At 46.6% G+C, this 25,982-nt stretch overlaps 2 protein-coding genes across 6 annotated transcripts in view; one reads left to right on the forward strand and one right to left on the reverse strand.

The window, feature by feature from the left end:
- dync1h1 (dynein, cytoplasmic 1, heavy chain 1) overlaps positions 1-21,904 on the forward strand; it is a 36,411-nt gene extending 14,507 nt beyond the window's left edge. Inside the window, exons 31-78 of one of the 2 annotated variants that reach the window (XM_061215736.1) lie at positions 18-201; positions 543-755; positions 1,082-1,320; positions 1,722-1,878; positions 2,055-2,282; positions 2,600-2,830; positions 2,961-3,101; positions 3,258-3,491; positions 3,622-3,828; positions 3,944-4,065; positions 4,161-4,326; positions 4,681-4,844; positions 5,045-5,174; positions 5,396-5,529; positions 5,619-5,733; positions 5,879-6,040; positions 6,210-6,424; positions 6,547-6,751; positions 6,846-7,019; positions 7,141-7,260; positions 7,347-7,467; positions 7,917-8,112; positions 9,094-9,211; positions 10,357-10,572; positions 10,668-10,880; positions 11,019-11,146; positions 11,287-11,440; positions 11,728-11,874; positions 12,249-12,399; positions 12,548-12,801; positions 13,638-13,772; positions 13,981-14,075; positions 14,202-14,376; positions 14,473-14,548; positions 14,754-14,914; positions 15,183-15,294; positions 15,381-15,441; positions 15,621-15,744; positions 15,873-15,986; positions 16,095-16,265; positions 16,563-16,780; positions 17,146-17,249; positions 18,210-18,421; positions 19,672-19,825; positions 20,088-20,230; positions 20,345-20,513; positions 20,627-20,751; positions 21,446-21,904. In XM_061215736.1, coding sequence (XP_061071720.1) covers positions 18-201; positions 543-755; positions 1,082-1,320; positions 1,722-1,878; positions 2,055-2,282; positions 2,600-2,830; positions 2,961-3,101; positions 3,258-3,491; positions 3,622-3,828; positions 3,944-4,065; positions 4,161-4,326; positions 4,681-4,844; positions 5,045-5,174; positions 5,396-5,529; positions 5,619-5,733; positions 5,879-6,040; positions 6,210-6,424; positions 6,547-6,751; positions 6,846-7,019; positions 7,141-7,260; positions 7,347-7,467; positions 7,917-8,112; positions 9,094-9,211; positions 10,357-10,572; positions 10,668-10,880; positions 11,019-11,146; positions 11,287-11,440; positions 11,728-11,874; positions 12,249-12,399; positions 12,548-12,801; positions 13,638-13,772; positions 13,981-14,075; positions 14,202-14,376; positions 14,473-14,548; positions 14,754-14,914; positions 15,183-15,294; positions 15,381-15,441; positions 15,621-15,744; positions 15,873-15,986; positions 16,095-16,265; positions 16,563-16,780; positions 17,146-17,249; positions 18,210-18,421; positions 19,672-19,825; positions 20,088-20,230; positions 20,345-20,513; positions 20,627-20,751; positions 21,446-21,574 — 7,717 coding nt within the window. In that variant the 3' untranslated portion in view covers positions 21,575-21,904. Of the gene's footprint in view, positions 1-17; positions 202-542; positions 756-1,081; positions 1,321-1,721; positions 1,879-2,054; positions 2,283-2,599; positions 2,831-2,960; positions 3,102-3,257; positions 3,492-3,621; positions 3,829-3,943; positions 4,066-4,160; positions 4,327-4,680; positions 4,845-5,044; positions 5,175-5,395; positions 5,530-5,618; positions 5,734-5,878; positions 6,041-6,209; positions 6,425-6,546; positions 6,752-6,845; positions 7,020-7,140; positions 7,261-7,346; positions 7,468-7,916; positions 8,113-8,446; positions 8,643-9,093; positions 9,212-10,356; positions 10,573-10,667; positions 10,881-11,018; positions 11,147-11,286; positions 11,441-11,727; positions 11,875-12,248; positions 12,400-12,547; positions 12,802-13,637; positions 13,773-13,980; positions 14,076-14,201; positions 14,377-14,472; positions 14,549-14,753; positions 14,915-15,182; positions 15,295-15,380; positions 15,442-15,620; positions 15,745-15,872; positions 15,987-16,094; positions 16,266-16,562; positions 16,781-17,145; positions 17,250-18,209; positions 18,422-19,671; positions 19,826-20,087; positions 20,231-20,344; positions 20,514-20,626; positions 20,752-21,445 lie in introns of both variants that reach the window. The other variant, XM_061215744.1, reaches the window with a different exon arrangement.
- Positions 21,905-22,835: 931 nt separating this feature from the next.
- LOC133106279 (uncharacterized) lies at positions 22,836-25,877 on the reverse strand. Of its 4 annotated transcripts, none has more exons than XM_061216020.1 (5): positions 25,787-25,877; positions 24,777-24,844; positions 24,362-24,433; positions 24,116-24,199; positions 22,836-23,971 (listed from the first exon to the last, which is right to left on the reverse strand). In XM_061216020.1, the coding sequence occupies exons 1-5, from the start codon at positions 25,839-25,841 to the stop codon at positions 23,432-23,434; spliced, it is 819 nt and encodes a 272-aa protein (XP_061072004.1). In that variant the 5' UTR covers positions 25,842-25,877; the 3' UTR covers positions 22,836-23,431. The 4 variants fall into 4 exon arrangements, with proteins under 4 accessions (XP_061072004.1, XP_061072003.1, XP_061072005.1 ...); XM_061216019.1 differs by having other exon boundaries at positions 24,362-24,436; positions 25,787-25,872; XM_061216021.1 differs by lacking the exon at positions 25,787-25,877 and adding an exon at positions 25,541-25,726 and having other exon boundaries at positions 24,362-24,436.
- Positions 25,878-25,982: the final 105 nt, after the last annotated feature.

Raw genomic sequence — 25,982 nt, forward strand, 5'->3', positions numbered from 1 at the left:
TGTATCTGTGTGATCAGGCTTTGTGACGAGCAGCTGTCCTCTCAGAGCCACTATGACTTTGGCCTGCGAGCCCTGAAAAGCGTGCTGGTGAGCGCCGGCAACGTGAAGCGTGAGCGCATCCAGAAGATCAAGCGAGAGAAACGCGAGCGCGGAGAGATCGTGGACGAGAACGAGATCGCCGAGAACCTGCCTGAGCAGGAGGTAAATGGAGCAGTCAAAATGCCATGGTGAAGCACCACTGTGACATCAGTACCTTGGCCATAACATTCAAACGCCTCCCCTTAAGGCCGGAGAGTGTTGCTGTGGTTTCTCTTATTTCCTTGTTGATTCCATTCTCCATCATTTCAATCAGTCTTTGCCTTTGTTTCCATTACTGCCACATCAAAGGCACTTCGCGCATTCAGCATGTCAAGCTTAAGGGTTAAATAGTAACTACACTCATTAATTTTAATATTTTATCCCATGTTGTCTTTTGAATAAATGGAAAATGTAGCTAGCATTGATACCAATATGACAATACCTCCATCCCTGTTCCTCCCCAGATCTTGATCCAGAGTGTGTGTGAGACTATGGTGCCCAAGCTGGTGGCGGAGGACATCCCCTTGTTGTTCAGCCTCCTGTCTGACGTCTTCCCCGGCGTGCAGTATATGCGCGGGGAGATGACCGCCCTCCGCGAGGAGCTCAAGAAAGTCTGTGCCGAGATGTACCTAACCTACGGAGACGGTGACGATGTGGGAAGCATGTGGGTCGAGAAGGTACGAGCCAGACTGACAAATCATGCAGAGCTTGCCTTTGCATGTCCCTACCTGTGCGGCTGTGCTTTTACTTATGTGGCTATGCAAATGCGTTTGTGCATGTGTTTCTTCCACAGGGACTCTGACATAGTCTAATTCTGCTAAAGTAGAAATGGGTTGTACAAAATCTCATGTTCTCATGATAGTTTGTGGCATTCATTCTGGGTCAGTCCTTGGTTTGACAGATGGCAGTAATACAGGAGAGGATACAAAGGTTGGGGTGTGCTGTATGTTGCTCTTCTCCGTGTAGACTCTTCCCTGACTTCTCCTTGTGTGCCGGTGTGTAGGTTCTGCAGCTCTACCAGATCACGCAGATCAACCACGGACTGATGATGGTGGGCCCGTCCGGCAGCGGGAAGACCGTGGCCTGGAGGGTGCTGCTGAAAGCCCTGGAGCGGCTGGAGGGTCTGGAGGGCGTGGCCCACATCATCGACCCCAAAGCCATCAGCAAGGATCATCTGTATGGTACACTGGACCCCAACACCCGCGAGTGGACCGATGGGCTGTTCACACACGTGCTCAGGAAGTAAGACCCCCACCATCTGACTTTGTGTCAGGTTCATTTAATTTGAGTATGACCAAGCAATGGTCACTGTGCATTTGACATCACTTGGTGATACCACTACATTTTAAAGCACTGCTTCTTGGGTCAGATTCTGTGATGAATAGTTGTGAGCTATCTAGCCTGTGATTACTATGTTTTACCAAGCTAGCGATGTTTGTAGATACAGTTCTGTTTAGTCAAGAAATGGCTGAGCCTACAAGTTAGTCACTCAGAAGCTGCTGCAATGTGACTATAGCCTGGTAAGGAGAATAAGAGATTTATAACTTGAGGGTGTAAATTTACTCTGATTTAGAGAAGGTACTGTTGGGATGTAGGCCTGCTCTGAAGGGTTAGTAAAGGTAATTATTTGTTTCATATCTCAGGATCATCGACAATGTGCGAGGTGAGCTGCAGAAGCGCCAGTGGATCATCTTTGATGGTGATGTCGACCCAGAGTGGGTGGAGAACCTTAACTCCGTGCTGGACGACAACAAGCTACTGACCCTGCCGAATGGCGAGCGTCTCAGCCTGCCGCCCAATGTGAGTGCACACACACTACTTTTTCCACAGCATCACAAGGGCCGTGGACTCACCACTTGAATACTATTTTGCAAGTCTGCAGTGTTTTCACATTCCCTGTACACACACACACACACACACACACACACACAGTGGCAGCAGGTTGACTGCGCTCACTCTTGCCCTTCTCTCCACAGGTTCGTGTCATGTTTGAGGTGCAGGACCTGAAGTACGCCACCCTGGCCACTGTGTCTCGCTGCGGCATGGTGTGGTTCAGCGAGGACGTCCTCAGCACCGATATGATCTTCAACAACTTCCTGGCCCGGCTACGGAGCATCCCTCTGGACGAGGGCGAAGACGAGGCTCAGCGCATGCGCAAGGGCACGGAGGACGAGGGCGACGAGGCCGCCTCGCCCATGCTGCAGGTACCTGGGTCCTCCCGTCACTGTCCTCATCTTAATGCCAGAAGTCCCTGCTCATATCGCATCGGTCTGCTGTCACAGAGATGCTTCTCTTTCACCCAGTACTGTCATTGTGTTTCTGGGATTTCTAAGTTTGCCTGATTTCACCCAACTTCTATGGATGACTTGCCCACCTACTGCATCGGCCAGTCCACATGCCATAAAGATCAGTGAATTCCTGCATCCTGAAACATTGTCTTCGCATCAGTCCTCGTTACCTAGTGTGTTGCGCAGAGTCGACACTAATCCACTACACCCTCCATCCTTCTTACCGAATGCAGATCCAGCGGGATTCAGCTGCCGTCCTGCAGCCCTACTTCACCTCCACTGGGCTGGTGATCAAGGCCCTGGAGCACGCCTCCAAGATGGAGCACATCATGGACTTCACCCGGCTGCGCTGCATGGGGTCGCTCTTCTCCATGCTGCACCAGGCCTGCCGCAACGTGGCACTGTACAACAACAACCACCCTGATTTCCCCATGCCCATTGACCAGCTGGAGCGCTACATGCAGGTATATGCTCCGAGTACTTTGATTGCTATTACTGTGGATACCTTTTTCAGATTGATCGATCCATTTGTGTAGCCGGATCTCACAGGAAGCTGTCTTTCTGAAAGTTGTGCTTGTGTGTGTGGCTCCACAGAGATACCTGATCTACGCCGTCCTGTGGTCGTTCTCCGGTGACGGCAGGCTGAAAATGAGAGCCGAGCTTGGCGAGTACATCCGCCGCATCACGACCATCCCCCTGCCGTCTGCCCCCAACGTGCCCATCATCGACTACGAGGTGAGCGTGCCTACTGTCCACCCTGGAAAGATGCAAATTCTCGCAGGTTAGAGTGTTTGCCACTAATGCTCAACCAATTGAATAAATGGGCAAATGCATTTTCGATGTGAAATTGTATGCTTTGGTACAATAAACTCTCACCCCACCTACCCCCAGGTGTCCATCACAGGTGAATGGCAGTCATGGCAAGGCAAAGTGCCCCAGATTGAAGTGGAGACCCACAAGGTGGCATCCCCAGATGTGGTGGTGCCCACCCTGGACACTGTTCGCCACGAGGCTCTGCTGTACACCTGGCTGGCAGAACACAAGCCTCTCGTTCTGTGCGGTCCTCCCGGTTCTGGTAAAACCATGACCCTGTTCAGCGCCCTCCGAGCCCTGCCAGACATGGAGGTGAGCCCATCCGACGTTGTCCAACATAGCAGCTGCAACGACGGCCATAGTGTGTCACAATAACAGGCAAACAACATCTGAGGAGCACATTTGCCATTGTAAAATGGGAAACTGTCCTCTGCCCTTCCAGGTTGTGGGACTGAACTTCTCCAGTGCGACCACCCCAGAGCTGCTCTTGAAGACCTTTGATCACTACTGCGAGTACCGCCGGACTCCCAATGGCGTTGTGCTGGCACCGGTGCAGCTGGGCAAGTGGCTTGTGCTGTTCTGTGATGAGATCAATCTGCCAGACATGGACAAGTATGGCACCCAGAGGGTCATTTCGTTCCTCAGACAGGTAAGGGCTTCTGGGATTGGGAATCCATGCAAAGGTAGTGGTGATGATGATTATGTATGCGTAATGATCAGTACTCGTACTGATATTCCTCTGCCCCTGCCCCCCTGACACGCAGATGGTGGAACATGGAGGGTTCTACCGTACTTCTGACCAGACCTGGGTGAAACTGGAGAGGATCCAATTTGTGGGTGCCTGTAACCCACCCACTGACCCTGGCCGGAAGCCCTTAACACACAGGTGTTGTGGAGAATCTCAGGCATTTATGGTGCTACATTTTCACATGGCTCACGGATTGGTGTGCATGACTGTTTCTCTCTGTCTTTTGCTTCCAGATTCTTGCGCCATGTGCCGGTTGTGTATGTGGACTACCCCGGCCCTGCGTCCCTCACCCAGATCTATGGAACCTTCAACCGCGCCATGCTCAGGCTCATCCCCTCCCTGCGCACCTATGCTGAGCCCCTTACAGCTGCCATGGTGGAGTTCTACACTATGTCACAGGTGGGTGTCTCCTAAGGACCTCCTCCAAAGGGCATATACAGTAACCTGCCAGAGTTACGAACTACTAGATTTTTAAAATAAGTTTTGAATGACTAAATCTGGGTGCTGTTGCGAGAGTATAGTTTAAAGTTCAGAATATACACAAATTTCTACCTGACCTCAGAAGATGCACGCAAATTGATTTTTATCATTGGTACTCAGCTGTTGCCTGTTCTTCATTCCTCTCATATAGTCAACCACTGTTTTACCTTATATTTGTATAAGGCAAGTCTGTCTGTGGCAAGTTGCATAGCTCTGAAAGCAACCTTATGATGCCTGTTCTGTTAATATATGGCCACACATTATCCCATGCAGGAGCGCTTTACTCAGGACACCCAGCCTCACTACATCTACTCCCCCCGAGAGATGACTCGGTGGGTAAGGGGCATTTTCGAGGCTCTGCGGCCCCTGGAAACCCTCCCTGTGGAGGGCTTGATCCGCATCTGGGCCCACGAGGCACTCCGTCTCTTCCAAGACAGGTTGGCACAGTGTTTTTAGGTCCATTGCCCAGAAATTGATGCTACTTAATATGTTAATAAAAGTGACTGAGGTTCAGTCCCCACACTGTTCCAGATTTCTAGATGTGTAAGGATCTAAAAAAATGCTTCCTAATCAGGAAAAGCTACATTGTGGTAAAAAGGTTATGTGCTTAACTTTATGCCCTCCCATACACACACAGACTGGTGGAGGATGAGGAGAGGCGCTGGACTGATGAGAATATCGATGTGGTGGCCCTCAAGCACTTCCCCAACATTGACCGTGAGAAGGGTCTAAACCGACCCATCCTTTACAGCAACTGGCTCTCCAAGGTAAGGCTGACATGAAATCATGTGTGCCCCTGAAATGATAATTCCCTCTCTCCACTGTAGCATTTATCCATCTGCCCTGTAAGGGTAATCTTCTTAGCTTTTGTGTGGTTCCAGCAGCAGACTTACTTTCTTAGCAACATGGAGACTAAAGCGACATTTGAAGCTATTGGGCTCAGTGTATGTAGATTTCTGATGTTGCTGTGATGTCCACCCTCGATCAGGACTATATCCCAGTGGAGCAGGAAGAGCTGAGAGACTATGTCAAAGCCCGCCTGAAGGTCTTCTACGAGGAGGAGCTGGACGTTCCTCTGGTGCTCTTCAACGAGGTCCTGGATCATGTCCTCAGAATTGATCGGTGAGCCATCTGGTGCTTTGAAAATCCAGCTGTACTCTGTTTCCTTTGTCCGAGCCAACTGAGTGATCACTGTGGCTTCTGTTCCCCAGAATCTTCCGCCAGCCACAGGGTCATCTGCTGCTCATTGGAGTTAGCGGTGCTGGGAAGACAACCCTATCCCGCTTTGTGGCCTGGATGAATGGCCTCAGTGTGTACCAGATCAAGGTAATCACTCTTAGCTGACTAATAACTATTGAGCTATTAAGCCCACAGACTGGGACGGTGTGCTATGAAATGTTTGACTGAATTGAATCATCTGTTGGCTCAATTCATGTTTTCTGTTACTGTAATTGTACGCATTTGTCTGCAGGTGCACAGGAAGTACACAGGAGAGGACTTTGATGAGGACCTCAGGACTGTGCTTAGACGTTCTGGCTGCAAGAATGAGAAGATCGCCTTCATCATGGATGAGTCCAATGTTCTGGACTCTGGCTTCCTTGAGCGCATGAACACACTGTTAGCCAACGGAGAGGTGAGACCTTCTGAGAACATTTAAGCTACTATGACTTTGCACCAAAGCATCCATCTTCCATAGACTTTAATGTCCAAACAAATTTCAGATAATTTCAGAGTGTTTAACCACTGAGTCTCTGGTGTATATTTGAAGGATTTTTGTATGATGTGTGTCCCATGTCGCTTAGGTGCCAGGACTGTTTGAGGGTGATGAGTACGCCACCCTGATGACGCAGTGCAAGGAAGGGGCACAGAAGGAGGGCCTGATGCTGGACACCCACGAGGAACTGTATAAGTGGTTTACCAGCCAGGTCATCAGGAACCTGCACGTGGTCTTCACCATGAATCCATCGTCCGAGGGCCTGAAAGACCGTGCTGCTACCTCCCCAGCCCTGTTCAACAGGTGGGTCCAGTCCCTATAAGCCGACAGTGGTGCTGGATGAATTAAATCAGGGTAAACTTTAGCAGGAGTGCCATTGGTCGATTGTGTAGAAGGTGTCTGACAAAACCTTCTCTCTTTTCCAGATGTGTGCTGAATTGGTTTGGTGACTGGTCCACAGAAGCCCTTTACCAGGTCGGCAAAGAATTCACCAGCAAAATGGACCTGGAAAAGCCGAATTACAAAGTGCCAGACTATATGCCCATTGTGTACGACAAGCTGCCCCAACCACCCACCCACCGCGAGGCCATCGTCAATGGCTGTGTGTTCGTCCACCAGACGCTGCACCAGGTGAGCCAGAACCTTCTCTAATTGGGCCCTCTGTGGTATGTTTGTCTGTTTGTTTGTTCAGGAAAGTAATTTTCCTGCCCCCTTTTTTTAACAGGCAAACAACCGTCTGGCTAAGCGTGGCGGGCGCACTATGGCCATCACCCCACGCCACTACCTGGATTTCATCAACCACTATGCCGACCTGTTCAGTGAGAAACGCAGTGAGCTGGAGGAGCAACAGATGCATCTCAATGTGGGTCTACGCAAGATCAAGGAGACTGTGGACCAGGCAAGTAGATCATAGTTCAAGTTCCTCCTAGTGGATCCAGGGATTTAAGTGGATACCTTAACATTCATCCCCAGATTATGCTTACATGCTCTGTTGCTGATGCCCCTCTGCATCTATACAGGTTGAGGAGCTCCGTCGTGACCTGAGAATCAAGAGCCAGGAACTGGAGGTGAAGAATGCTGCCGCCAACGATAAGCTGAAGAAGATGGTCAAGGACCAGCAGGAGGCTGAAAAGAAGAAGGTTTGATACTTGTACCATTGGATTGTGGGTAGAGCAGTTTGCATCCTCTAGGTTCAGTGTGTTGATCCCTTTGTATGGTGTTGCAGGTTGTGAGTCAGGAGATTCAGGAAGCTGTTTACAAACAGCAGGAAGTAATCAAGGACAAGCAGTTGAGTGTGAAGCAGGACCTGGACCAGGTGGAGCCTGCCGTCATTGAGGCTCAGAACGGTAAGACTGATCTCACCCAGTCGTCTTTGTCATATTATGAGAACAGTGGGGAAATGTACATAGCTGTGATACATGTGGAGAAGTATGTCCACTTTGAGACTGGTCGAAGCTGTTATTTTGTGTGTAATGGGTGTTTGACTCTAGTGGCTTTTTTATTATTTGATTAAGTTGATTGGATTGTTGAATGTTTTTCACTTGGTCCAGTACAATGGACCAACGTATCATCCCATACTGCAATGCTTTGTGTTTCTTTGGTAAAGGACTGTCCTCTTGCTACCTTGAATTTTCTCCCTTATGTCGTTTTGTCCCCCTGTCTTCTCACTGTGTGCCGTCAGTTGTTTTCCTCTCTTCTGTCAGACCTCATTAACTTCTGTGCTGTTTTTCTCACTCTTCCCTTCACTGTTGGCGTTCTTCTCTGCCTTGCTGCACCCCCGGGTGGCTGATGTTAGCTGTTAAGTCCATTAAGAAGCAGCACTTGGTGGAGGTGCGGTCCATGGCCAACCCACCGGGGGCGGTCAAGCTGGCCTTGGAGTCCATCTGCCTGCTCCTAGGGGAAAGCACCACAGACTGGAAGCAGATCCGCTCCATCATTATGAGGGAGAACTTCATCCCCACCATTGTTAACTTTTCTGCTGATGAAATCAGGTGACCTCATAGAGAAAGAGGGGTATGGTGGCCCTGCAGGGACAGTTGAGAGAAACTGAGTTCCGTATGAGCCTGAGAGGGGCTCCAGGCATGACAAATTCAAATCAGTCATGGGACATTTCACTAGTAAATTGGAAATCCCAGCAAACCTTAATCCAATAAAATCAAGCAAGACCTTGTCGACTACGGTCTACTGAAGCCTTACTTGCCCCCCCTGCCTGGAACTCAAGTTTCTCTCTTCCTCCCTACATGGTCTTACCTTCCTCCTCCCCTCCCACAATCTGTCCTGCATGTTCTGAAAGCTCCCTCCTCTTTCCCCCCCTCCCATCCCCAGCCGTCAGCTCTATTAAGAAGCAACATCTCGTTGAAGTGCGTGCCATGGCCAACCCGCCCGCTGCTGTAAAGCTGGCCTTAGAGTCTATCTGTCTCCTGCTGGGCGAGGAGACTAATGACTGGAAAAAGATCAGACAAGTTATTATGAGGGACAATTTCATCTCCAGCATAGTCAACTTTGTCTCAGAGGACATGAGGTATTGTCTCATTTCATTCTCTCGCCTCTCTCCTGTTCGCTGGACAGGAACTGAATATTCCTCGCTGTTGATTTTGCCATTGCATGTGGTCCAAACCCTTGCATGATCCCCGTTGCTCACTGTGGTGAAGGGAATATAATTAGTTACTGGCGATAATGGCTTGGCAGGCAATTATTTCATGAATTGACTTGATTTTACTTGTCAAAATGTGTTGTTGCCATTATTTATCTACTTAAGCAACCAAAGCAGAGTGGTAAGGCCCTTTTTTCCCTTTTATTTCAAATTCATGTTATAAGGCAGGTGTTCGGACACAAACGCTTATCTCATTTGATTTCCATTCTCATCATTCTTACACAGCCCTCCCTCCCTCCCTTCCAACAAATCATTTGACAGTTTGCATTGCTCTCATGCATTTTCTTTTCTTTTCTTTTTTCCCATTATTGGAATGCAGCGACTCAATCCGTGAGAAGATGAAGAAGAACTACATGTCCAACCCCAGCTACAACTACGAGCAGGTCAACAGGGCCTCTCTAGCCTGTGGACCCATGGTCAAATGGGCTATTGCTCAGGTAAGCTTCTTCTCCTAGCTTTCCACTAGTCTTTCTCTCTCTGCAACTTTCATTGACCTTGTGTTTTAATTATACTAGAAACTAATGAGGTATTTCTCGTAAGGAAGTGAATTATGAAACGGCATTGCTTTTAACTTTATTGGGGGTTCAGATAGCCCTGAGGTGTACCTTAAGTTAGGGAAATTTATTTCCGGAAATCAACATGAATATTATGATTAAAATCTCAGTTTAACCTTAAATTAACGTGTTGTGGACAATAATTCTGCTTAGGTGGAATTTTAATGTGACATTTAAGCGCTCATTTTACCCCGACGGCACCGAAAAACAGGCAGATTTCACTGACCATTCCATTGTTTACATTTATGGAGCTTGAAAATGGTGACGCAACAATAGCTTTTACTGGTTTACTTCACATGCTCATACATGGCAGTGGGTGGCAGTTCGAACTGTCAAAATTGTGACTGTAGTCAGGTCAATATTTTTGCTGGGTACTCGGTATGTCCAGCCTTATAAGTCCAAAGTCCCTGGTTACTTTTTAATAGTTTCAATGGATTTTGACAATAGACATGTCAGACTTCAATCATGTTAACGCTCTTGAGCGTGCGTCTGTTTAAGTAGCAAATAACTGTTGTATCCTTCTAACGTAATTTACATAACTGAACTCTCAGATCACGCGGAATCACCGATAGTGGCCAAGATAAATGAATGACGATTCAGAAAATATATAACTTTTAAAGGTTTAAAACAATCCTATGGTGGGACTTTTGCCATTTATGGACGGTGCAACTGAAATTTTTGGTGCTGTTGAACGTAATTGAACGCTTTTATTTATATCGTTCGAATGACCCAAGTGCGGTTAAAAAGCAAATTGTACGACTTTGTGCTATTCGCGTATGCTAGCTACATCATGCTAACCTCGTACAGGGACCAGTAAAGGCTTAGAACACGCTAGCACTTAGTTATTGTAAGTTTGATCACCTCTACTGTGAAGTAAAAAAGTGGACAAATTACGTTTTCTGTGAGAAATGTATTGGCGAACTCACATGCACACACAGCGGTCTACATTCTAAAGCTCCACTTTGCCCTCCCTACTTAAGTATGAGAAATAAGCACACCTCCCTGTGCTCCTCCCATCTCCCGCACAGCTGAATTATGCGGACATGCTGAAGCGTGTGGAGCCTCTCCGCAATGAGCTGCAGAAGCTGGAGGATGATGCCACGGACAACAAATCCAAAGCTGAGGAGGTCGAGCAGATGATCCGGGACCTGGAGTCCAGCATCGCCCGCTACAAGGAAGAGTATGCCGTGCTCATTTCTGAGGCCCAGGCCATCAAGGCTGACCTGGCTGCAGTGGAAGCCAAGGTAGGATGGGTGGACTGTCCCACACCCTCCGCACCTCAGCATGCTCAGTGTCCTCAACAGATCGGTAACCTAACTGCCCTATCTCTCCGCAACAGGTGAACCGCAGCACTGCCCTTCTCAAGAGCCTGTCTGCTGAACGCGAACGATGGGAGAAGACCAGCGAGACGTTCAAGAACCAGATGTCCACCATCGCTGGGGACTGCTTGCTGTCGGCTGCCTTCATCGCCTATGCCGGTTACTTCGACCAGCAGATGCGTCAAAACCTCTTCACCACCTGGTCGCATCACCTGCAACAAGCCAACATCCAGGTGCTGGGCACTCTGCCTACCTGACACTTTCTCCCTTTGGTCTTCACACTGCTAATTTACAGGCTCCCTGTGACCCTTTTTGGATTAAGTGTTGTTTGTTTGACCCCTTTTGTAATGGCTTACTCCTTTCCCCAATAGTTCCGCACGGATATCGCTAGGACGGAGTACCTGTCCAATGCAGACGAACGGCTACGTTGGCAGGCTAACTCGCTGCCTGCTGATGACCTCTGCACTGAGAATGCCATCATGCTGAAGAGGTTCAACAGGTCAGTGTAGTCTCTCAAACAGCATTTTGAACATGCATGACTTATGTCTCTGGTTCTCTTGTTGGCATCTGTTGGAGTGAGCAAAATCTCAGGCTAGCATTCATGATGCCTCTGAACGATCCCACATCTCCTCTTTCCAGATACCCCCTCATCATCGACCCCTCAGGCCAAGCCACTGAGTTTATCATGAACGAGTACAAGGACCGCAAGATCACCAGGACCAGCTTCCTGGATGATGCCTTCAGGAAGAACCTGGAGAGTGCGCTGCGATTTGGAAACCCTCTGCTGGTGCAGGTATGAAGACAGAGGAGACAAGTACACCATCTATCAATTTTTGACAGTAATCCAAAACATTGATTTTAAATGCTCACAACTAATCTGAATTTAAATATGTTAACGTAACATAAGGACAAGGCCATTCAGCCCAGCATTGCTCGCCTTTTCTTACCACTAAATTGTACCAGTAACCCTGCTGTATTATATACTGTCATCATTATAAAAGATGACCAGGCACAGAACCACTCCCTGTGAGGCAAAACCGTGTGTTGATGGCTGGATGTAAACTGACATCTGTCTTTCAGGACGTGGAGAGTTACGATCCCATCCTGAATCCCGTGCTGAACAGGGAGGTGCGCAGGACCGGCGGTCGAGTGCTCATCACCCTCGGCGACCAGGACATTGACTTGTCCCCATCCTTTGTCATTTTCCTCTCCACCCGAGACCCCACGGTAAGCTGTTCCCGATGTCTGGAAGTGGATGCTGTGATCCACATCCTGTCTCTTACAGACCAGTTGATGTACTCCAGTAGTATCCTGTATAAAAAATAAAAAGCGAAGTTGTAGTTCTTGTATGGCTTTTTGCCATAATAGATTATGGGTTAATTTCAGACGACTAAAAAGGTGTGCACCTCTCTTCATAGGAATGGGGTCCTTTCAAAAGTGGAATGTTAATAATACTTGTATAAATGATTTGCAGCATTTGTATCAGTGCCTACATGTATATACAGATACCCCCTTGTCCAGGGGTGTCAAACTGGTATTAGGGGGTATTTGGCTGGGTGATTTTGTTGGTGCTGTATTGGACTGTGGTGTCTGTCATGCAGGTGGAGTTCCCGCCAGACCTGTGCTCCAGGGTGACCTTTGTGAACTTCACGGTGACACGCAGCAGTCTGCAGAGCCAGTGCCTGAACGAGGTGCTGAAGGCCGAGAGGCCCGATGTGGATGAGAAGCGCTCGGATCTCCTCAAACTGCAGGGTGAGGCTTGTAGAAAGTGCGGCCTGTGAAAATGCAGAAAGTCTATGAAATACAGGAAATCTGTTTGATATGTGAGAGGAGAACATGCCAAGCTCCTGTTAAGTCTTTGGATGTCTCATGAAACCCTGCCGCCTCTTGCTCCTTCCAGGTGAGTTCCAGCTGCGTCTCCGGCAGCTGGAGAAGTCCCTGCTGCAGGCCCTGAATGAAGTCAAGGGTCGCATCCTGGACGACGACACCATTATCACCACCCTGGAGAACCTGAAGAAGGAGGCCGCGGAGGTGACAAGGAAGGTGGAGGAGACTGACATAGTCATGCAGGAGGTGGAGACTGTGTCCCAGCAGTACCTGTCTCTGTCCTCTGCTTGCAGCAGCATCTACTTCACCATGGAGGCCCTCAATCAGGTGAGGAGGCCTCTACATTCCTCCCTTCTACTCACCCACTGTAGTACACCACAAAGCAAGTTACACACCTTAAAATCTTTCAACCACTACATTTGATCAGGGGTATTCCATGGTTCCATGATTGGTCCATAAGTGCAATGTCTATTCCTAATCCCACAGAACAGTGTAGACACTCAGTGAGCACTTTATTAGGTTTTTGTTAGACTTATTTTTTAGATTTCTACTGCTGTTGCCTATCCACTTAGTTATGATGCGTTGTGTGTTCAGAGATGCTCTTCTGCATACCAATGTGTGGTTATTTGCATTATTGTCAGTTTTGACCAGTCTGGCCATTCTTCTGACGTCTCATTAACAAGGTATTTCTGTTTGCACCATTCTTTGCAAACTCTAGAGACTAGTGTGCGTGAACCCCTGGAGATCAGCAGTTTGAGATACTGAAACCACCCTGTCTGCCACCAAGAATCATTCCACGGTCAAAGTCACTTAGATAATATTCTGATGGTTGATGTGAACATTAACCAAAGCTCCTGACCTGTATCGCCATGATTTTATGCATTGCACTGCTGCCACACAATTGGCTGATTAGATAATCGCATGAATAAGTAGGTGTAATAAAGTAAAATTTATCAATAAAGTAAACCAATAAAGTGCTCAGTGAGTGTATATTGCAGTTCTCGTTTAGGTCAATGGTCTAGGGGTCAAGTGTCAAGGTTGAAAAGTGCTAAGGGCATAGCGGTTGGCTTGTAGAGTTCTTGGACCAGAGTCCAACATCAGTCCCGTACCAATTGCTGAGCAAGACCTCATACTGATCTGGCATACGCCCTGTCTTCCTGCAGATACACTTCCTGTACCAGTACTCACTGCACTTCTTCCTGGACATCTACCACACCGTGCTGTACGAGAACACCAACCTAAGGAGCGTGAGCGACCACAGCCAGCGCCTAGCGGTCATCACCAAAGACCTCTTCCAGGTATGGCCTGCGCAGTGACTCGTGCTTGTACTTGTACTTGTACTTGTAGGTAATGTCATTTTCACAGAATTTAGAACTGGGGGGAACAGTTTGCGGACGGCCATATTGCTTGGAAAAGGCATAGATTTCTGAATTCTGGATTAACATTAAATTTATATCTACAGACTTGAGACATCATTGAGAGTGGGCGCAATTATGTTTTCTCTAGATTGCTTTCAACCGAGTGGCACGAGGCATGCTGCACAGTGACCACATCACCTTTGCCATGCTCCTTGCCAGGATCAGTCTGAAAGCCAAGACCAGGTGAGAGTAACGGATGAGGCTTTGAGCACACGCCCTCTCTCAGCAGCATTAGATTCGACACCCTGCTTTTCAATCAAAAGTTGTACAGAAAGTGGGATGTTGAATTGAAGTTGTTCCTCCCCCCAGTGAACCAGTCTACGATACAGAGTTCCAGCACTTCCTGCGTGGGAAGGAGATTGTGCTGGCCGGCACTTCTGTGCCCAAGGTGAAGGGCCTGACAACAGACCAGTGTGAGGCCATGATCCGGCTCAACCGCCTGCCTGCCTTCAAGGAACTGGTAGATAAAGTGCAGGCAGATGAGGTGAGCGCTCAAAGTTGTACATGCAGTGCGACAGTTTACCATGTGCAGTTGACGTAGGGTGTGGAAGTTCACATCAACCATTTCCATCTTTTGCAGCAATTCTTCATGTGGTTGGAAAGCAGCTCCCCCGAGCTGTCTGTTCCATACCTGTGGACCGAGGAGAAAGCAGCAAGTGAGTAATGAAACCTGAACGCCAACATAGTTTCAGAAGTAGCAGCCTGAGCATAAACTGTACAGTGTAATAGTAACTGTGGTATTTGTTACGATGGTAATGAGTTTACTGTGTCAGATCTGAAAGCATTAGCGTGGTGATGGTTTAATGGCAGGTTGTAGCTTAACAAATCCCCATTTGTGTCCATTTCCTTTATCTTATCCAGCTTCGATTGGTCAGGCTGTTCACCAGCTGCTGCTGATCCAGGCCTTCAGGCCTGACCGCATGTTGGCCATGTCCCACATCTTTGTGTCCAAAGTCCTCGGAGAACACTTCATGTCCATCATCGAACAGCCCCTGGATCTGGCTAGCATCGTTGACAGTGAGGTAGAGATCACAGTCTGAACTCCTCTTTCCTTCTTCACCTTTGGAAATAGTTAAAAAAACCAAATGTATGACAGGCGATTACTGTTCTATTTGTTAATCCAAAGGATAGTGTATCAATGTATCAGAACCCAAAATAGAAATTATTGTGTTGGCCTATGCTTTTGAATCAAGTAATGACTATCAATGTGCTTTGAACCGCACATGACTGCACAGCCCCAACTGAAAGCTCTGCTGTGAATGACCCAATGTCTTGATGGGCCATTTGCAGGTGAAGCCCGGCATTCCAGTCCTCATGTGCTCTGTCCCCGGATATGACGCCAGCGGGCTAGTGAGAGACCTGGCAGCCGAACAGAACAAGCACATCACGTCCATCTCCATCGGTAAAGAACGGTCAGAAATGAACTCCTTCCTGTGGCCCAGGGACGGACAGCTGTAGTACTAAACACTGCTTTGTCTCCATCTTTAGGCTCTGCTGAAGGATTCAACAAAGCTGATCGGGATATTAACACCGCCGTCAAGTCTGGCAGGTGGGTTATGCAGTGGACTTCAAAAAGCACATTACTCAGTGATGTGACGCTGACTTGTGGATAAGATTTTGAGAGCCATTTCTGTATAATATGTATAAGAACAATGTCTGTAGTTCTTGAGCCACTAGGAGGTTGTCCATGCCTCATACTCTTCTGTATGCCTGGTGTCTGTCTGGCAGGTGGGTTATGCTGGAGAACGTTCACTTGGCGCCGGGTTGGCTGATGCAGTTGGAGAAGAAGCTGCATTCCATGCAGCCTCATGCCAGCTTCCGCCTCTTCCTCACCATGGAGATCAACCCCAAGGTGAGTCCTTCCACCCACACGAGCGTTAACTGTGGATCAGTTCTCTGGTCTGGTTTGAGCTCTGTATCTGGTTGTGACGTTGGGTCCGTACTGACGATCCAGCCTCTTCTCTGTTCCCTTCCTCCCAGGTGCCCGTGAACCTGCTCCGGGCCGGCCGCGTCTTTGTCTTCGAGCCTCCTCCTGGCGTGAAGGCCAACATGCTGAGGACATTCAGCAGCATTCCCGTGGCCCGCATGTGCAAGGTGAGAGGGCCAATCCGCCACGGCATCCTTCTCATGCTGAAGCGGGTGTGTCGGTAGATGTATTGTAAATTGTTTGGATATGCTTATATCATCTTCATCCACCCCCAGGCTCCAAACGAGCGTGCCCGCCTGTACTTCCTCCTGGCCTGGTTCCATGCAGTCATCCAGGAGCGACTGCGCTACGCCCCGCTGGGCTGGTCCAAGAAGTACGAGTTCGGAGAGTCGGACCTGCGCTCCGCCTGTGACACCGTGGACACCTGGCTGGACGACACTGCCAAGGTCAGGACAGTTTACTCAAAGCTGCCTCATACCACTGAATATGTTGATAAATGGTGTAAATACATTTCCAATTGGTAATAAATTGGAAATTTTAAAAAATGTACGTCTTTGAAAAAATTCACAAGTATACATGCACAAGTATACACTGCTTATGTGAGGGCTAGAATGGCTCCACACAAGTGAACTTACTTGACATGCGTAATCAGCACTGACCAAGCAAAAGTGTAGCATTGGCTATTTCTCCTATGGCAGGTTTCCAGGTTTTAGCTCCATTCCTTTGGTCTGTTTGCACTGCAGGGACGGCAAAATATCTCCCCAGACAAGATCCCATGGGCAGCCCTGAAGACCCTGATGGCTCAGTCCATCTACGGAGGCCGCATTGACAACGAGTTCGACCAGCGGCTGCTCAACACCTTCCTGGAGCGCATTTTCACCACCCGCAGCTTCGACAGCGAGTTCAAGCTGGCCTTCAAGGTGGATGGGCACAAGGACATCAAGATGCCCGATGGAATCAGGTCAGTGGCCAGCTTCAGGAATGGAAGTAGTGTGTACCGATTTGGACGTGACTCAAGGCTTTTATTTGAAAGCCGTCTTCATGGAGAGCTTCTGTTATGTACATGTTCTGAGGAAGCGGTGATGTCCACAGTCCTCCTGGTAGGTGTGGAGTAACCTTAGTGATCTTGCCACTAAGAACACACTCCTGGTTTCTGTGATTCTGAGCAGTGTACTTGATTGTAGGGAAGTATTTCATGCAGGTACCTTTCCACAGGCAACAAATTGAAATCTTTAATTCGTGTAGGAGGTATTGTATACTGTAGTTTCATGTTCCATTTGTCTGCATTATTGGGTTCCTCATTTTTGTGGCTTGTGTGCATTTCAGACGTGAGGAGTTCATGCACTGGGTGGAGATGCTGCCCGATACCCAAACTCCGTCTTGGCTGGGGTTGCCCAGCAACGCCGAGAGGGTCTTGCTCACCACTCAGGGTAATGGCCTACCCCTTATCCTGCCCACATTCCAGATGACGACCAACGGATTTCTCCACTTCTCATTTGGGCTCATGCAGTTCCATCTGTTATCGTCCGTGGTTTCCACATCTTCTCTCTGTTCTAACTGATCTTATTTTTACAGGCCTAATCTTTTTAGTGCCATTTCTGTGTCATTCTGCTTTTGGTAGAGCACCTCTGAGTATGTGTATGGTCTCTGAAAAACATTAATTTTCTCAACATCTGTACTTGTATATTCCAAATTTCCACATACCACACTAACTCTGCAAGTAGTTCCTCTGACTAGTCATACATTAATTCCTTACTATACTTGTTTACGTTGTCAGCTAAACTGGCCTGCCTCCCAAGATCCCATCGACAATACACATTAACTTACACTTTAACATGGCCTGCCCCAGGTACTGCTGAGCAAACATTTGTGAACATTTTCTAACATGACCACACTGATGACCATACACGTGTCAGTGGGTGTGTTCTCCTGACGGCAGGGGGGTCTCCTCACCCTCCAGCAGCTGTATTTCACTGCCATCATGTCACCTGAGAACATTCCAGCTCCCGCCTCCCAGTGCTTATCTGTCAGCCCCATACCTTGTCTTTGTGTTCAGTTTTTGTCCAATGCTGCTTTCCACCTCACCCACCCTTATTCCACCCACAACGTTACTTTGTCACCTGCTTAACTCGGAATGCATGCTCAGTCACTTTATTTGTCAGAATGCCTATCCTTATGCCTGGCACACAACCACAAAAGTTTGTTTGTACTTACTTGTTTTGTTTATACCCGTCCCCGGTTAATACATTATTTATTTATCCCTGTCTGTGATCTGCGTTTGGTGCCCAAATTATGTGTTTGCCACGGTTAATTTCTTCTCCCCTCCCTCCTTGGGCTCGTCCACTCCCCCACCTCACCCTCCCCTGACCTCCCGTGCTTGTGCGGCTCAGGCACTGACATGATGGGTAAGATGCTGAAAATGCAGATGTTGGAGGATGAGGACGACCTGGCCTACGAGACCGAGAAGAAGAAGCAGCGCTCCAGCTCCTCCTCGGATGCCCAGCCTGCCTGGATGAGAACCCTGCACACCACTGCCGGCAACTGGCTACAGCTCATCCCGCAGGCGGTCAACCACCTCAAGCGCACTGTGGAGAACATCAAGGTGAGCAGGACCAGGCAGCGACAGTGACCCCGTGTTGTTCGGATGTCTTATTTGACATGGTCCCTACATAATGAATGAAATCGAGGGGGACTATGGATCATTCTGTCAGTTAGTTAGTTTGGCCCACTGTAGTATTACAGGGGCTGATAAAGCCATTCTAACTTGCCTCAGTTTGGTTTGAACTAATATTACCAGTCTGAACGGTTTTCAATACTGTCACAGATCTGCAATTTAATGGCAAGTCATTTCTTTCTTGTTTAAATAACAATAAATTTTGTTTAGCCGTCATGAAATACACCATTTTGCTTGCCTTCATCGCTAGCTTATAAATCGTAATGTTTTTACAGTAACTTGGCTAACTAACAATGTTACTTGTAGCCATTTGATAGCTAGTTACCAGTGTAGTTATATCATAAATACACAGGTTTATAAAAGTTAGATGTAGGCTACTGTGCACTGCCGAGATTTTAACAGGTAAATGAATGTATCACTTCAAGAATTAAGAGTAGGTAAGTTTAACACCAGTGCTATCTTAATCGGTAAGTTGAACTGTTCATTTTATTCAGCGTTAGAAAAACGCCCCAAAATGAAATGGGGCAAGTTACTCTGAATTTATCCAGTAAAAGCTTGGCTTCGTATCTACTACCAATGTCAGACTCCAAAGCAATTGGACATTTCCTTGTTTGTTTCAGGAGTAATAAATAAGGAATAATACCTTATTTATATTGATATACCAAATATCACGGCCTTGTAAGAAATAATTTCATGATTAATGAATGTGTTCAAATGAAAAAATTAGGGTTTGAAACTTCAAACAGACATTGGCTTGTATTGATTTGCACACCATGTATTATTTGCCGAGCACACCCTTCTCAGGTAATGTCATTATTGTAATGTATTCCTCTGTAGCAGCCATCATGAATTCTGAGCTATCAAGGAGGAGATTCTCTCCTGAATATTACGAAGTTTCCTTGCAGTTCACAGGGAGGACAGTAGTTCAGAACTGGAAAATATTGGGCATGGATACCACACGCCTACTAGCATTCTGAAGCCCACGTGCAAAATCTGCATCCATCCGTTTGCAGAGATGAGTTGGAGGCAGCTGCATCTTAGCGGCCACACTGACTGCATTTTTCCTCCTTCTCATCCATATAACAGTCCTAGTAGTAGTAGTAAATGTGCTGTAAATATTCTGGTTGGCTCCACTCGCATTTTCATAGCTGCTGTTGACGTGAGTTTGTGGCCGCTAGGACCCGCTCTTCCGCTTTTTCGAGCGTGAGGTGAAGATGGGCGCGCAGATGCTCCGGGACGTGCGGCAGGACCTGACCGACGTGGTGCAGGTGTGCGAGGGCAAGAAGAAGCAGACCAACCTGCTGCGCACGCTCATCAACGACCTGGTCAAAGGTACCACACCCTGCGCTTTCATTTTTATGGTATAACAATACAAGCATGGACCTTAAACCTAAGGTTCACTTTTGAAGCTCTGAAAAAGCCTGTTAAACAAATGACAATCTTCTTTCCTTTTGTAAGATAGTGTACCGACTTGCACCTTTCATTTGGATGCACCAGAAGCATATTGTAGCAGAGCTACTAAATGACAGAGCTATTAAGGACTTTACTTTTTTCTAACCTGAACACTGGTGTGATCCCCAACAATGTGTCCAAGGTATCTTGCCTCAAACCTGGTCTCGCTACACCGTCCCGACTTCCATGACCGTGATCCAGTGGGTGGCGGACTTCAGCGATCGCATCAAGCAGCTGCAGGCGATCTCTCAGGCAGCGGCCAGCGGGGGTGCCAAAGAGCTGAAGGTTAGCTCCCTCATACAGAGTTTGGGTAGATTTTGGGTACACCCTATCTATTCATCACCCCTGCTCAGCAGTAAGGATAAATGCTAAACCCAAGGCAATTTTGCTCCCTTGCAGAACATCCATGTGTGCCTGGGCAGCCTGTTTGTGCCTGAGGCTTACATCACTGCCACGAGGCAGTACGTTGCCCAGGTTAACAGCTGGTCCCTGGAGGAACTCTGCTTGGAGGTCAACGTCACCACCACCCAGGGGGCAGCGCTCGACGCGTGCAGCTTTGGCATCAAAGGTGATCACCCCCTGCTTGTGGTGCAGGCACCACAGTATACTCGACTTCTGACTGCTGGAGTATTGTGGGATGGAACCATTTGACCCTCTTTTGCACTCTATTCCCAACCACAGGTCTGAAGCTGCAGGGTGCCACCTGTAGCAACAATAAGCTGTCTCTGTCCACATCCATCTCCACCGAGCTGCCACTCACTCAACTCCGATGGATGAAGCAGTTCAACGCAGAGAAGAGGAACATGGTGAGGCTGTAACACTATTGCGCACACACACATCCATGAAACCCGTCCAGACAAACCTGGTAGAATTCAGTCATATAGACCCTTACATCCATTGGTGCACCACTTTGGCACACCACTGGACCAAAGAGTAGCATTACAGCTATACATACCACTTGGGACAGGGCTGCCCAACCCTGTTCCTGGAGATCTACATTCCTGTAGGTTTTTGTTTCTTCAACTGTAATTTGTTACACTTGACTCAAATAATTGGCAGCTCAATGAGATCTCTAGCCATGAAATGAGGTGTGCTTTGTTTGGGTTTGGGTTGAAGTGAAAAACCTACAGGATGGCAGATCTCCAGGTACAGGGTTGGGCAGCCCTCACCATAGTTGTGTGTATAGCTGTAGTGTGGGTATATACACACTACAAATACTCTTATGAGTAGTGTGGTCTAAACTTCACAATGGAATCCTGAATGTGCCAATGCCTGTAGGAGGGTGCTAACAAGACATTGTGCCATTGGTTGTAGCATCATCCACAAAGCGAGGCAGTATGAAAAATGTGGGTGGAGGACAGATGTTCTCATCTGCGCTCTCCTGAATTGATGCAGCAATGGGGCCTTTCAGTCTCTTGGGTTTAATACAGTCATGGCAAGGACAAAGTCTGCATGCTTTTATGAAAATATTTGCTACCGTTCCCACTCATATCCCTACAGGTCACTCTCCCTGTGTACCTCAACTTCACCCGGGCTGACCTGATCTTCACCGTGGACTTCGATATCGCCACCAAGGAGGATCCTCACCACTTCTACGAACGGGGGGTGGCTGTGCTCTGCACCGAGTAGACTGCACTGCAAAGGATGGCATCCGAATTAACATTCATTCATACTATTCATAGTAGTTAATCATAAAAAGAAAACATTTAGTAGTTTGTCTCGTATAATCAGAGATGCATTAAAGGAATAATACTTCTTTTGTGAAAGTTGTTTAGAAAGTCTTGTGGTTGGTAAGAAATGTAGTTAGTTGGTCTGTGTAGGAAGGATGTGAGACTGGAGGTAAGCTTTGGAGGATTTTGAAGATGGTTTGGAGGATTTTAAAGAAGGAACCTGTATGTTTTTTATGAAGGAAACATGTTGTGTAGTAAGGTCATGCATAATAAATCATTGTAACCATAATTCTGTGTGGTGGGGTTTACACTGCAACTTGTATTGTGAAGAAATTGGTCTAACAACAGACATCCACCAAATACAAACTACTATACAAAAAGGCAATCTCCTTCATCTTTTTGTTTTTGCCATATTTGCCTCCTTCTGCCATGCCCAGTAGCATCCAACGGTTGACGTGATGCAGTGCAAATTTCAACTGACCCTACACAGTAATGATACTTGGAGCAATTTGTCATTAGCTTTCAATGTCCAAATCTGTACTTGCATGATAAAGGGGAGAACAGTTTTTTAAATTTGTGTCCAACATTTTCATGTAACATCACCAAATGAAAAACAGATTTACTGTTGGGTTTGGGGTAAAGAAGTTTTGTGCATCCAATAACTTCTGAATTGTACAGTTGCTAGAGAGAGAACGGAGTGTTTAAATCCCAGTTCTGCTGCTCATAGTATTTAAGTCTCTAATGTCGCTTTTATCCAAGTGAAATGAAACAGCGTTAATTTTTCTGCCGTTGATCTTGCCTCAAGCTTTCTCTGATTGTTTTCATTGTGTACGAAGTAACTGAATTGCTATGGAACTTCAAAGATGCCACATTCAGCTTCACTTGAAATTGGCACAAATTAAAATACCTAAATGTAAGTACATATTGCAAACAATGTCATCAATATGTTCAGACATGCATATGCATTGCTTCTGGAATGTTTTGTGGTGGTTCAAAAAATTCAAGAAATGTCAATGCAGCAAGTTAAAACTTAACCGCAAAACCATTACATATTGGGATTTGTACTACTACATTTGTACTTGCCCATAAAAATATTCTGTCATTCACATACAGTATGTTTATGGAATCCATAACTTTTAAAGTTGTTGACAATTTTGTAACAGGCTTACAAACATTCAGCTGAAGAAAAACTTGAAGACAGAAGTACTGGCGCTTCAATATACTGTAATTTCAAGTGCAATATTTATTTTCTTCAAACAGAAGTACTAAACTCCACCACCAAAGCAAAATGTATGCTGTGCATACCCTTATACAATTTAAACTGTGTACAGTACATAAGGAAAAATACGCTTTAAGCATGAAGCCCTTATTGAATTGTTGCCACTTCCAGCAGATTCCTGCAGATCTCTCAAATTAAGGAAAATTACTCCTTATTCCTTCTCCTGCGCAAAGAACAAAACTGCCAAGGACACTGAATACACTATCAGCCAATGAACTAACTTCACTATAGTCATTGATACTAGCAGTATCAGTAATTTCTGCTTTAGGGTGCTAAGCTGCATACATTTCAAGACTCACTTTGTTCTACTGGTTGTGGACTGATGGATATGCTGCATACAGTGAGTCACAAGCCACATGAATTAAGAAAAAGGTGCAGTCTGACCTCAAACACTTGACCATATAATACAGTTTGTCTTCACGTTATTCTTCAATTAATGGGCAATGCACCCCTTGGCTTACAATGCACTGAATTAGATACATGGCACAGATGCGTTTCACAAAGAAATTGTCACTGCAATTTTTCCTGCATGCAAGTCTACAGGGGAAAGTGGCTCACGTCCATATCCATAACACATTGCCTCTTCCTTAGACCACGTTCTCCTGCTTCAGCTCCTGGGAAACACGACTTGCGTTTGGGAAGGGACTTAAGAGAGGTTGGGCTGCTGGGGGATTTGGGGTGCAGCCTATGAGATCCTGTCTGGCTCTTGTGGGCGGGGCTTTCAGGCAGTCGGACAGGAGTCACACCCACGTAGGCGAAGACTCCGGGTGTGCAGTGGGATGATTCTGTGTGCATCCCAGAATCAACGGCCAGCTCTTTGACATGTCCCTTGTGGCCTCTGGGGGACAAGAGGCCGAGGTCAACCGTCCGAATTTCGGAGTCACTCGATGATCTCATCTGGACATCCAGAGCCGGCAGTGCCGGTGTGCTGGCCTGGGCCCCCCTGGTGAAAGTAGCCGTGTTTGTGGTCCCCCTGCGACCCCTGCTCCGCATTCTGCAGCCTCCCTGCCGTTGTCCTTTTGGGCCACATTTGGATGATCCAGAGTCCTCTGAGCTCCCATCATATGGGTCCAAAGACTTGATAGAGAAAAACAGGCATGATAAATAAATATGAAACAATGCACACTGGGAAATGTAGTGTAGTGAGTCAAATGTAGTGAGTTGGGTATATGCAATAGTTTAAATGGTCATTGCAAAGATTTACAGACAACTCTTACTCACAGGTAGCTGATGGCGTCCAGGCTTTGGTATAAACATCAGTGTCTTGTGGGTGGTTCGGCTCTCGGGTGTACTAGAAACGCATCCCTTGACAGAGCAATACAACAGATGTATTCATACAGTGGTGTGATTCAGCATCCACTGTTCCTTGTCCCTTATCCCACAACGGCCTTTTTGTTTTGAAACCAATTCAATTCAGAATAACGTATATTCAAGTAAACTTTTATCAGAATTTCCCGGGTGAAATACCTTGGTGCTCGTGTCAGACCATCTCGGACTAGTGTCTGACTCTGAGTCCGTGCTGGATTCTACTTTACACATCTCCTGGGATAAAAGTGAGTTAAAATAAAAAGGGGAAGAAGGGGGGGGAAGAGGAAAAAAAAAAAAAAAAAAAACAACAAAAAAAAAAACATTGCTCAATCTTCACATGCATATATACTACCAATTTGCTTGCCTTAGTCCAATTAAACTAAGATGTCTTGTTTTTACACAAACTGTAATACATCACTTGTGTGGTAAAGCATGTAGTTATATCGATATTTGCTCATCTTATCCACCCTCTATGTTTAGTTCGTAGCATCTATGCACTGTGGCTCCCTTTTTTCATACTGAAAACTAAATGGGTACTTGTATAAATGGACCAGGTATTTCTGTATATGCTCACCATGTACTTGAAAGCCAATCTATCCACACAACCTGTGCTTCTCTGTCCATCTTTCCAGTCACGACAACCTGCTCACACAAAGATGAGAAAGCCCGTTGCCAGGTGTAATGGTTCCCAACCACTTGTGTTTCTACATCAGTTAAAGCCCTGTATGTTTTATGGTAGTCAGCAAAACATGACCACCTAATGTATAAAATCAATTTAGTTACTACCATGGTATTCTGAAAAGTTCAACAACAAGTTCGAAGTAACAATGCCTCCAGGTAGATAAATGGAATATGTGCAGCTAATCACAGGTGCAAGATTGATTTTACTGCAATGCTCAGTCTTCAGTGGCAAAAATATGAAAGTGATTTGAAGGTTTAGTTACAATTTTTCATGCAGCACTCAAAGTTTCAGTCTGAAACCACGCCATTTCCACGTCCTTAATACAGTAACGTTAGATATCTTTGGTACATACTTTGCAGTGCGATTATATATGAGCATTACACTTCACATACAGCAACGTGTTGAGAGATTGAGACTATTTGTTATACTGCTCTGCCAGATTAATACCAAACAGTGCAAAGGTAGAACCTGAGGTTGTAAATGAGGTGCTATGAAAACTTTTCATGATTCAACGCACCTGCGAATTATGAAGACTAAACACCCTGGTTCACATTCACGCAATTCACCATCAAACACAACGTCTTGGAAGTTAAGCAGACTACTTAACGGTGCAATTCGCTTGGAAATGACAGAAACAACCAAAGACCGATGCATACCATGGAAATCTAAATTCAGTGACATTACGGTATGATTAAACACTTGTTTCTTCAATGCGAAGGCGAGCTTGAACAATTCCGGGTGAAAACACTCTGACACACGAATAGTGAGTCATGCTCTGAAAACAAGGCAGATTTTCATCATGACTCACTAAATATTATTACCCGCGAAACGAAGGCACTCGTTGTACCGATAGAATTTCTCGCTTAATATTTTAACTGCTACCCAATGCAAAACATTGTTACCTTGAACCGTCTGTTTCTGCCTTCGCTTTTTACGCCTAGTCGACATTCTGCGCATGAAGCGTTTTTGTCGCCCCCTTTAACAGAAATGCAGTGCAGGCAGATTTTCGACGGTTGATTACCTAAGAACACGAATTTCATAAATTGGTATTCGCAGCTTTTTACTTTACATTATTCAAACATTATTCCCATAAACTGT

Source organism: Conger conger, chromosome 1, assembly GCF_963514075.1.
Source record: "Conger conger chromosome 1, fConCon1.1, whole genome shotgun sequence".
NCBI lineage: Eukaryota > Metazoa > Chordata > Actinopteri > Anguilliformes > Congridae > Conger > Conger conger.